The sequence below is a fragment of the Octopus sinensis genome, linkage group LG17, assembly GCF_006345805.1.
Source record: "Octopus sinensis linkage group LG17, ASM634580v1, whole genome shotgun sequence".
Classification (NCBI taxonomy): domain Eukaryota; kingdom Metazoa; phylum Mollusca; class Cephalopoda; order Octopoda; family Octopodidae; genus Octopus; species Octopus sinensis.
In genome coordinates, this window is record NC_043013.1 from 1,058,786 (window position 1) to 1,071,041 (window position 12,256).

The window sequence follows — 12,256 nt, forward strand, 5'->3', positions numbered from 1 at the left end:
TCCATACAGTGTAAAGAGAGGGATGGCTCAGTGCCTAAAACATTGAGCAATGAATATAAGTAGCGATCGTGATACCCACCACGAAGAAATGATCAAGCTCTGTAATAATCTATTAAGCAACAACTACCCCAAAAACATACTCTCCCCTCTAATTATGAAGAAAATAGAAGATGAAACCAATAAACTGTCCATAGTCTGTCTACCCTATGTGAAAGGCCTCTCCGAAAAGATACAAAAGATATGCAGCCCATATGACATCAGGACAGTATTCAAGAGTAATACAACACTTTGCAAATATCTCCTTCGAGTAAAACCACCAATAAAAGAGAATATGATCAAAAACTGTGTGTACTCCATCTCATGCAGCTGTGGTAGGTTATACAAAGGCGAAACATGCAAAATAAGGGTAGAGGAACATTGCAAAACTGTGATACAGGGAGATATTGATAAATCGGGTATAGCTGATCATGTATGGAAAAATGGAGATCTCCCCAACACACACACCTTTGGGATGAAGTTAAAATAATAGACAAAACACCACTGGAAAATACGAAAACTAAAAGCAGCAGCACATATACTAGGACACAACAACCTCCTAAGCAGACCGAGTGCAGATATGAATAACATATGGGAACCAGTATTAAGGAAGGATAGGAGAATATTAGATTTATAAGCCTTAAAATTCACTCCATTATTGCCCACAGGCATATGGCATAGTGGTTAAGAGCGCAGGCAACTAACCCCAATATTCCATGTTCGATTCCAGGCAGTGACCTGAATAATAACATTGAAAAATACCTTAGGAGTGAGATTCCAGGTTCAAAATTTGCCCACACCTGATGAAGGCTGGAGGATGTGTTAACAACAAACACGATGAGGACAAATATCCGTCAAATGCAAATAATATAAATGTCAATTAGTCAATCTTTTAATCTTACACAGGCATGACAGAGTGTATGACTATTCATATTTAGTGGTATCTAGCAATAGTAACATTAGTTTAAGATAGAGAAAATTGTAAGTTGTGATGTTCACACCTTTCCCATTGTAAGATAAATGAAAACAGATACAACTAGTAACCAAAACCAGGCCATAGACTTTGCTCGTCAGCAGCTTTTCTCTTTTCAAAGACAGAGCAACTACGTTTGCAGAAACCATAATGGAGAGATGAGGACAAACAAAGGATGACAAGAGAAGTATGAAGATGTGAGCTGTTGAGAAAAAGAAAAGATCAGCTTTTGTCATATAAACATCACAGTCTAAAAGAGAAATATTGAATGACTAAGATCAAAATTAAGAAGGATTATGGTTTGTAAAGATAACAGGATTTGAAAGGATTCATATTTCTAATTAGGCTGGAAGGGACTGAAGGTCAGTTTTTGGCAACTGGCAGTGAATGACTCACACACAAACGGAGGCACATGCACACTAATACACAAACACACAGGTGTGTGCATCTACACACACACACACACAAGTCTGTAGGAGCAGAATAACAGCTGTCATAAATACTGAAAATGTATGAGGGTCAAAAATGCTACACACAGACTGCAGCCATTATTACCCAGCTGACATTAGACTATTCAGAAGATGAAGCATGAAAAGTGAGAGACATAATGGGGGGAAAATCAGAGAAGAGATCAAATCTGTTGGACTGTCAATTAATCAGAAAATTAAAAATATAATTGTTTATTAAACAGGTCTATAAATTTGAAAGAAAATGATTTTTAATTGCAGTGAATGAGAAAACAATAACTGCAACATAAAGTAATTATTATTATTTGATACAATTTAATATTTCTGTGATATGAATGAATCTTTGAGAAAATAGAAAAATATGAGTTGAATAAGGACACTTCTTGGAAAGAAAAAAAATGAACATGTTAGATTCTGAAAATTACTATTTGTAAATCTCACAACGAGAGATATTCAGCAACAGTAGTTTGGAGTAAAGGTTGTTTGCCAATACAACATGGCAGTCCTGATTTAGGACGAATGTTGCTGTAATTTAGCCCCAGGAGACATCGTCTCCAGCTAACTATGTGACACGATCAGTGTCCTTATATTTTCAAACAAGGGAATCTAGCACCCCCTCTCAGCTCAAAAAATAGTAATTTTCTAATTTATAGATCAGTGACTTAGTTGTCACTTTGAAAACTATATATATTTTGAACAGGAATTTGGCAGCGCCACCTCTAGCCGAACAATTATTCTGTGCTGATGAAGAGAAATAACCTGGAAATCACAATACACAGATATTGTTTTGAACTGAGTGGGGGGTGCTAGATATAAGGACACAGATCATGTCATTTAGCCAGCTGGAGACGGTCTCCTGGGGCTAAATTACAGCAACATTCATCCTAAACCAGGACTGCCATGTTATGTTGGCAAACAATCTTTACTCCATGTTAGATTTTGTAAGGCACCTGAGTAGCACAGACAAGGCAGTTAATTTTCCTTTTAGCAATTTTAAAGGCTTTGTAAAGTTTGAAAAATCAAATTAAATTGTATATTGACAATAATATTTCCTTGGGAGAGAAAAAACCCTATCTGAAACCATGTCTTCTTAAAAATACAGTCAAAAGAGTAGGTTTTAAAAAAATGTAGAAAGTTCTTATTATTTCCTTACTTTGACATAATTTATAACCTATTTAAATATGTAAATCATATTTTATCAAATATTTCCAATTTGTAGAACTAAAATAAATCTAAATTTATTTTCTGGAAATTAAAAAAGAAAAATGATTATACAAAAAGAAAAAAGTGTAACCCAATTTAATTCGATTGTATCAAATGGCATGCCTTTAAAACGCACACATCCACACACCAGAGAGATGACAACATTCTAAACCAAAACAGCTTCCCAATGTTCTAACAGAGTGAATGTTAGTAAAAAAAAAAACTGTACCATAATGAAATGGAAGAGATAAAGATAATAGGGAGTGGAAATTGTACAGGATTAAAGAAAAGAGAACGTTTATGTAAAAAAAAAAAAAATGTTGGGGAAGAAATCTCACCACATTCGGTGACCGGTATGCCCAGCAGTGACTTCCAGGGAGCTAGTTAAAATAGGAGGGCACAATTTTATTATTATCCATAATCACAAATAAATAAATAATAAAAAAAAAAAAACTAATTTTGGATTTCTTCTTTGAGCTAAAACATATGTAAACAGTTTAATCATTTAAAACTATTTTAAAAATAAATGTTGTTGTTTTGTTAGTGCATGCTAATTTAGATATTTTATCTTGATGTTTGGTGACAACAAGTCTCCTCAAATCTCAAGAATCTTTCTTAGAATTCTTGAAGAATATAAGATGCTATTTTTCTGCTGGTCAACAATCTCTTTCAGTTCTTTAGGTAGCATTCTGGCTGTTGTGCCAAGGACACCAATTACTATAGGAAGAACTGCTGTCTTAGTCTTCCACACTCTGGCTAAATCCCGATATTTCTTAAATTTTTTCAATTTCTTTTGGCATCAACTCTGCTAACATAGGGAATTGGAAAATCTATTATTATTATTATCATTATTATTATTAAGGCAGCAAGTTGGCGGAAACATTAGCATGCCAGGCAAAATGCTTAGCGGTATTTCGTCTGCCATTACATTCTGAGTTCAAATTCCGCCGAGGTTGACTTTGCCTTTCATCCTTTTGGAGTCAATAAATTATGTACCAGTGGAACACTGGATTCAACGTAATCGTCTAGCCCCCACCCCCAAAATTTCAGGCTTTGTGCCTACAGTAGAAAGGATTATTATTATTATTATTATTATTATTATTATTTCTACTGCATATTTATATACTGTCATCATCTGTCAGAATATAAAACAATAACTGCAAGGCATCTTCCCCTGGCATTGATTTCCATCAATTAAATAAGCTCCAGTATTTAACTGGTATTTTATTTATGTCAGCCGAAGGAGGAGAAACAGCTACATTATGACTCCCAACTTGTCCACTAGTAACTAAGTATGCAGTATGCACTCTTAAAGTCATTTACCAGATATGTATAAGAAGTTGGTTCTGCCTGTTGAAGACAAGCATAATGTGAGTAAAATGGAAAAGGTGGGAAACGTTTTTATTAGATGAGAGCCAGAGATTTCTGAGGATGTTTTAACTGCTTTTTCAACAATGAAGAGAATACATGTTCCTAGGTCCAACAGCTTCACAACACCCTAAATATACCCGTCTTCAACTAAAGGGATACAGAAGAGATGCAAGTACTTTGAACTCCCATTAATAAATAAGGACAATATATGAATTAGGGATTTGTTGGTTGGAGTTGTTAAATAAACAAAACAATTAAAATGCTTTAATGTTTCGATGGAAGTTAAATGTTGATTTATTTTGATAATTTGTTGCAAGATGGATATGAAGGCATGAAATCATTTTCAGATAAATATATTTCATTGGACATGACAATAAACACTACACACACACACACACACACACACACACACACACACACCACACACACAAACACACACACACAAACAAACAAACACATACATACATAAAGAATGAAAGAACTCTGATGATCACAGACTGCAACAAATAAGACATTTTCAGATTAAGTTTCAAAAATAAATACTTTTTTTCTTTTTTTGAAATGTGTTAAGAGAGGTTGGCTTACCTTCATTAAATAGCTCATTGTCTACATCCAGCATAGCACCAGAAAGTGTTGTTCTGTTGTATCCATTTAAAGTATGCTGCAGAAAGATTTGTGGAGAACGTTACCATCATCACTTTTAATTGACACAGGTAGAAAAAGAGATGTAATGAAAAACAGGTACGGCAAAGAATAAGGAGGGTGATTAAGTAAATCAGGAATAATCTGAGAACTTCTTGGAAGGCAAGAAATTCAATAGAATTTAAGATTTAAAAAGAAAAAACATGACAAAAAAATAATAAAAACAGTAAAACATAGGTTGGAAACAAAATATTCTTTAGTCTATGAAGATCAAGACTGAAGATTGTAACTTAACAAGATTCTTCAAAGAATTCGAGCCAATGTGGGAGACTGTGTTGTTTGCTCTGCTACAAACAAAAGATAAATCCCCATTAAATCTCTACCTTTTAAAAGTGGACACATTGAATAATGTAGTAGTCCTAGAAACACTCTTCTGAATGGGATGGAAGCCCTCTGATTATAGATTCACTGGATCAGAGCAGATTTGGTGCTAAATCTCCTAAAGTGGTTTCTCAGTGTCGTTCTCCAAGAAAGAATTGAGATTACAAGACAATAAGTTGATGAAACATTCATCATGTATATATTGTGGCAAGATATACCCATGGTTCCTATTTAGCACTAAGTTGAATGTGTCATCACTGAATCTACAGAATATAAACCAACTCGTCTTTTGACTGGGACAAAGTAATCTCAATAAATTTTGAAAGTAAAATTTGAAGAGATTAATGTTTGGAATATAACAAAGATTATTCCATACAATTCTAATGGAAGGTTTTAATTTAAATATGAACATTGTAAAACAAACAGATTTGCATTAGGAGCCGCCAGACGGGTTGCTTGAATGAAAAAAGGAAGATTTAGAAACATGAGTCAATTTATACTCTTCTTTCTATTCAATAGACCAGTGGTTTTCAACCAGGGTTCCACGGAACCTTAGGGTTCCGCCAGTACAATCCAAGGGTTCCGCAAGAAGTTACAAAACTGCTAAAATCGGCTGTAATTTTTAATTCTCCTGTGCAGATATGTGTGCATAAGACTATTAAATTATTGCACAGGGGTTCCTCGAGCCAGTGGAATGTTTCCTTGGGGTTCCGCTCCAGCAAAAAGGTTGAAAAACGCTACAATAGACCAATGTCGAAGTGCTTAGAATCAAATAATTACCTCATCTTGGTAGTGTGAAGGGTTATAAAACGTTTTACGAGGATCAGAAACGTCAGGACTGTCATTCCGAAGGTCTTGAATACCACTATCTTGAGAAGTAAATTCTTTCTTTTTCTTTACATCATCAAAATGGTCTAATTTACTGTTATAGCTAAGGTTTTGTATATCGGCAGACGTTTTCTTTATAGAGTTATAGATATCCTGAGGATTCATGTTCTCTGTTTCATACTCATCTGGCTCACCAGATCTGCAGCAAAACAAAAACACAAAACAAACCAAATTACTACAGATTTCAGCAAATTCTCATTAAAAACTATACAAATACAATTTATGTCACAAGGAAGTTGATCGAGTAATGGCAGTAAAAAGTGGACTAAGTTAAATTTATTTTTTTAATTAAAATTCCTTCAATTTTAACTCATAAAAATATGTCAATATAAGTTAACTATTGTAAAAAATATATAGTCTTAAGTTATTATGGAAAAAGCTTCACAACCAAAAGCTTTTAGTCTAATTACACAAAACAATAGAAAAGTCCTCTGAAATCTCCTAATTTAGCTTGCAATTTTTTATCTCCCAATTCTTTGTAAATTACATATAGGAGTTTAAATGAAGGACAAATAAATACAAAAGACTATAAATAATAATAATAATAATGCAGATTATACCTGGAAGGAGGACGTAAGCGAGCAACAGGGCTAGTAGCGTTACGAGGAGATAGAACATCTGAATCAGAGTGAGAACTAGCATATTTCACATGGTTATGCAAGATTTTGGTAGCACCATCCTATAGTGATAGCAAAAAAGAAAAAAAAATAATCTACAATAATCTACATAAAAAAAAAGCGGGATTGAACCCCAAAACATAGGTTTCAAGACATACAGTTACAAAACATTTAAGTAAAACGATAGTGAAATTCAAAGAAAATGAAAAACGGTAACATTATTGCCTCTTTGAAAGGCATTAGCAACATAAGTAAAGCAGTTCCAAAGATTGCAGACTGAGTTGACCAAAATACTTACCAACTCACTGAAGTACTGACCACTTAAAGAATTAAAAATTCTAAACTTTATAAATTCTAGCACATTTCAATAAAACACAAAGAGACCAGGTAATACTTTTGATACTGTCCTCTATCTTTTAATTTCAGTTTGCCAATGAAGGAAAGCAAAGTGCTGATCCAATCAGAAATGTAGAAAAGATGTAAGGGGAAGCCAGTTGAAGCTATGTAACGGAAGTGCACAAGCAACTGTATCAGACTGGAAGTGAAGTTGTCATTGAATGTAAAAAGGAAATATCAATTGCAAAAAAGTAAAGAATTTTAATTTTCCAATAAACCAATTTTTTTTTTTTTAATGACCAGACTTTATTATGTCTGGAAAATAATAATAATAATAATAATATATAATTGCTAATAAATTCCCAGGGAAAAAAAGAGGATAGAAAAAAAGTCTTGTGTAAGAAGAAAAAAATATGAGGGGTGCAAAAAGATTTGAGTTCCAAAAAAGGGGCAGGGCTAAAGTTAAAGCAGCAATCTGGAAGGCTAATAGGAAATAAAGTCAGTGACTACCAGGTGTTGGGTGCTAGAATGACTTCTATTCAAAATGCGGCCAAATGAGCCAATAGTAGTAACTACAAGTCTTGGATGCGACCAAAAACTTTGCTGAAATTAAAAAAGAAAAATATGCACAAATACAAACTATTCTTCACAGACAAAACTTAGCTTTGGCTAACATTTAAAACTGGCAAAACAAAATGCATCTGTTTTAAAAGGCAAACTGTATTTTTTTTACCTGGAATGCTTTGGGAAGAATGGATAACATCATTGAAAATTCAGCTGTATTTAAGTTAAAGAGTGCAATCAGTACAGCTTGAGCAGCCTGAAAAATAGAAAATAATTACACAACTTTACTACATTGTGAATATCATATTTGCTTTCTGAACATTGTGACTTTTCTGCAACCAAAAGAAATCAATTCAGTCAAGCAATCTTTCATTACATTCTTCTTCTTCTTGATTTGTTTATTATGTTTAAAGTTCCAACTTAATCAGATTCTATTTTGCAATGGAATTTTGTTGGACTAAATTCTTTGCCCATCCAGTCCATAACAAATGAAAACTTTGTCTCTTCAATTTATAGAAGCCATCCTTCTCCCTTGCCGTCTTCTCTCCCTTGCACAAAGAGATTCATATTTTTCCATTCTTTGCTGAATGCATCTTCCATTTATCTTTAACACTGCTGATATTCATTACATTTCAAAATATTCTTTAAAAAGTCACAATTTAAAAAATCTTCAACAGCAATGCAGACAAACTACACTGGACCTGGAGAGATTACACTTCCAGAATGACAATCAGTGTGATATTAGACATAAGAAGCATCAGGTGTGGTGTGTAAGAGAAACGAAGGTGCTGGTATGGTCATGTGATGCATATGGACGAGGACAGCTGTGTAAAGAAGTGTTGATCCCTAACTGTGGAGGGAACCTGTGGAAGAGACAGACCCAGGAAGATATGGGATGAGGTGGTGAAGCATGATCTCTGAACTTTCGGCCTCACAGAGACAATAACTAGTGACCAAGACCCTTTGGTGACATGCTGTGCTTGAGAAGATAGGTCAAGCCAAGTGAAATCACAGTCGTGGCTGATGCTGGTGTCACATAACCGGCACCCATGCAGGTGGCACGTAAAGAGCACCTTTCAAGCATGGAGCCCCATGGAGGCAAAGTGGTTGAGCCCTTTCAAGTGTTGGACCTCGTGGACGTATCGACCGAGTCCATTTGGCATCATGCTGTGCCTGAGAAGAAGACCCATCAAGCCAAATAAAACTGCAGTTGTAGCAGATACCAGTGTCATGCAAATGGCATCCATTACACTCTTGGAGTGGTTAACGATAGGAAGGGCATCCAACCACAGAAGATATGCCAAAACAGACGGGAGCCTGGTGCAGCCTTCCAGCTTGTCAGCCCTGGTCAAACTGTCCAACACATGCCAGCATGGACAACGGACATTAAATGATGATGATGTTTGTGTGTATGCCTTAATTTTATAGAAAAATCCCAGTCTCACCTTTCGTACATCTGCACTCTTTGGTTCTGTAGTCCAGGTTATAATTCTAGATACAGCTAAACGGGAATCACTAGAATTATTGAAATCTGAGGGGTCCATAAGTAGGATCAAAGCATGCATGTATTGCAGAACAGCTGCTTTCACCTGGAAAAGCAATCCAATGAGAAATATTAATAAATCAGCCAAACAATTTTGCAGGTGTGTTAATATAATCATGAAAAAACTTAACTCAATACCTAACAACCAACCAAAACAAAGCAAAATTAATCTTATAGTCAGGCAATAACAAACGGAATATGTATGATATTGATTTTTTTTTTCTAAAGAAAGGGAAAAAACACACTTGCAAAAATTTAAAGAATTACCTCGATAATACTTTATATAGGAGTAAATTAATTAATATTAGAATTTGAATGATATTTTTCTTTTAGTTTTTTCTTTTATTTAGTCAGTTAACATCTTTTTTGAAACTGGAATATTGCAGTAATATACTGTATGAATGTCATGCTAATGTTATAAAATTCAGAGATGTATTCAAATCTTGCACATCTATTTTAAAAACTGATTAAAAAGCTGTTAAAGACTGAGAGCGATTTAATAACTAATCAGTGATTCTAATAATAATAATAAGAAGAAGAAGCAAAGTAAAAAAAAATGTCACATGCTAGATCCAAGACAAATGACATATGAAGATTGTTTAAAATATGATGAGTGCAAAAGTGATTACTTGTTGAATATAATTAAGTTTAATTAACAGTAATTATAACTGGAGTAAGATATTATAATTCAGCTTGTGCCTCTGTCAGCACTTGTGTTGGGCAGTGGTCACTAAACATTAGTGATGTTATGGTGAGCTGGTAGAATTACTAGCACGACAGACAAACTGCTTGGCAGCAGTTCCTCCAGCTCTTTACATTCTGGGTTCAAATTCTACCATGGTTGACTTTGCCTTTCATCCTTTTGTAATAGATTAAAATAAGCTGAGTACTGGGCTTGAACCAACTGACTAGCTTCTTCCCACAAAATTTCACACCTTCTGCCAAAAGTATTATCCTTATTATTAACAGAAATACTGGCCTCTATGCAGTTTTCCATTAGTTTAGAATAACAGCCTACGTGAGGGACTTATAATTTATAAATTAAATATGGATATTCTTATTCTCCCATTGCCTCTCCTCTCCCCCATTAAAATTAACATTACAGCCATTAATTCTGTAAGAAACAAATATGTAACCTAAAGCCATTAATTCAGGTATTTAATGAAGAAATATTTAATGAAAAATTATAGATCAAACTTTGTGTGTGTGTGTGTGTGTAAAGAGAGAGGAGAGAGACAGAGAATTGGAGAGAGTTTCTACAATAATGCAACATTACTGGCAATTCTTAATTTAACCAAAGAAATCAGGAGTTTGTTTGACAATTGGCAGAATAAACACAAATCAGCAGAAAAAAACTCCAGATAGAATGATTCACAATTTATCCAATATTATTTAAGAAGTTGGAGAAATATAAGCAAAACTTTGACATGGCAAGACACTGGGTCAATAACAGTTCAGAATCAAAAATGGTAACTTAGATTACCTAGACTTCAATTCAGCCTCTCAACAGGCTCACCTGAGAAGAACAAGTTCATTGAAATCAATAAAACTTCAATGTTCATATAAAGCAGTGGTTCTCAACCCTTTTTTACCCCTGGACCCCTTTCATTACTTTTGTATTCTGGTGGATCTCTTTAGCCATTCAATGTTTAAAAACTAGCTTTATAGGTACTTCTTCAAAATTCCTATTTCGTTTTTCCCCACATAAATTTCAGTAAGTTAGCTTCTTCCAATAAGCACATCCAAAGTAACATTTTGTTTTTCACTATTAATACTTCGTTGGCTCCCCAATTTACTTGTTGCTTGTGTGGACACCCAAAAGTCTTAGATGGAGCCCCAGGGATTATATGGACTCCAGTTGAGAACCACAAACAGAAAGCATTCTTTCATTTGTTTACAACTTTAGTTATTAAGAAAATATACTGTCGGACTGGTTTCAAATAGCTGTGACTGGATGGAATCTGTTTCAGGAAAGAAATTTCAAATAACATAGAAGCTAACATGATTATAGGTCATCTTCATTATATGAATTTGCTAATATAGGAATGAATGGAGCTAATGGTTGTTGTTTAGCCCTAGCCAAACCTGACTAAGAAGGCCTATATTCAAAAGCTTTTAAACTGGACCAGGGAGACTTTTTTTTTTTTTTTTTTTTTTTTTTTAGAAGCATACTTTTCCAGAACTTCAATATCTTTTGTCCTCTTCCTTCCTTTTTTTTTCCCTACCATACCAGGGAAATGCTAATTTTATAGACAAATAATACCTGGGGAAAAAAAATACATTGAAATAAATTTTATCACTTCAAGTTCAACATCTAAAGCAAAAATTTAATGTTCAGGAATTGTCAGTTGGTAGTTTCTGAAACGAGCACTATGATGTGTGTCTCTGGTTTAATACAGAAATCTTTGGTGTCAGAGATGAAAAAAGGAATATTCTGTTTCCATGACAGAGAAATGAAATACACGTATTGTTATTGTTTTTCTGATCACTATCAAACTCAACAACAGATACTTGTCTGTTTCAATGGGTTGAATAAGTTTACTATACTTTTACTTTCTATGCCAGCATGGAAAACAGACATTAATCAATGATGATGATACAATTTCTATATTTAAGAGATGTGGAATTATGTGCATTATTTACATTTGAAGGATATTTGTCCCCCCAGCCTTCATCAGGTCTCTTGAGGAAATTTCGAACCTGGGTTCTCATTCCAAAGGTATTTTTTGATATTATTATTATTATTCGGGTCACTGCCTGGAAACCACTACACCATATGCCCACGGGCATATGGTGTAGTGGTTAGGAGCGCACGCTACTACCCCAAGATTCTGAGTTCGATTCCAGGTAGTGACCTGAATAATAACATCGAAGAATAATAATATTAATAATAATAACAACAACATCGAAATAATAATAATAATAACAACAACATAGTGCCGATGGCACGTAAGAGAACCATCCGAACGTGGCCGTTGCCAGTGCCGCCCTGACTGGCCTCCATGCCAGTGGCACGTAAAATGCACCATCCGATTGTGGCCGTTGCCAGCCTCGTCTGGCACCTGTGCAGTGGCACGTAAAAAGCACCCACTACACTCATGGAGTGGTTGGCGTTAGGAAGGGCATCCAGCCGTAGAAACACTGCCAGATCAGACTGGGCCTGGCGCAGCCTTCTGGCTTCCCAGACCTCAGTTGAACCATCCAACCCATGCTAGCATGGAGAACGGACGTTAAA

General features: G+C 34.8%; 1 protein-coding gene across 19 annotated transcripts in view; it reads right to left on the reverse strand.

The window, feature by feature from the left end:
* LOC115220933 (CLIP-associating protein 1-B) overlaps window positions 1–12,256 on the reverse strand; it is a 202,631-nt gene that overhangs the window by 10,345 nt on the left and 180,030 nt on the right. For 17 of the 19 annotated variants that reach the window (XM_036510251.1, XM_036510248.1, XM_036510240.1 and 14 more), the window contains 6 exons: window positions 8,924–9,067; window positions 7,648–7,734; window positions 6,522–6,640; window positions 5,854–6,100; window positions 4,636–4,711; window positions 3,018–3,059 (listed from right to left, as the gene is read on the reverse strand). In XM_036510251.1, coding sequence (XP_036366144.1) covers window positions 3,018–3,059; window positions 4,636–4,711; window positions 5,854–6,100; window positions 6,522–6,640; window positions 7,648–7,734; window positions 8,924–9,067 — 715 coding nt within the window. Of the gene's footprint in view, window positions 1–2,402; window positions 2,625–3,017; window positions 3,060–4,635; window positions 4,712–5,853; window positions 6,101–6,521; window positions 6,641–7,647; window positions 7,735–8,923; window positions 9,068–12,256 lie in introns of those variants that run through there. The other 2 variants (XM_036510253.1, XM_036510241.1) reach the window with 2 other exon arrangements.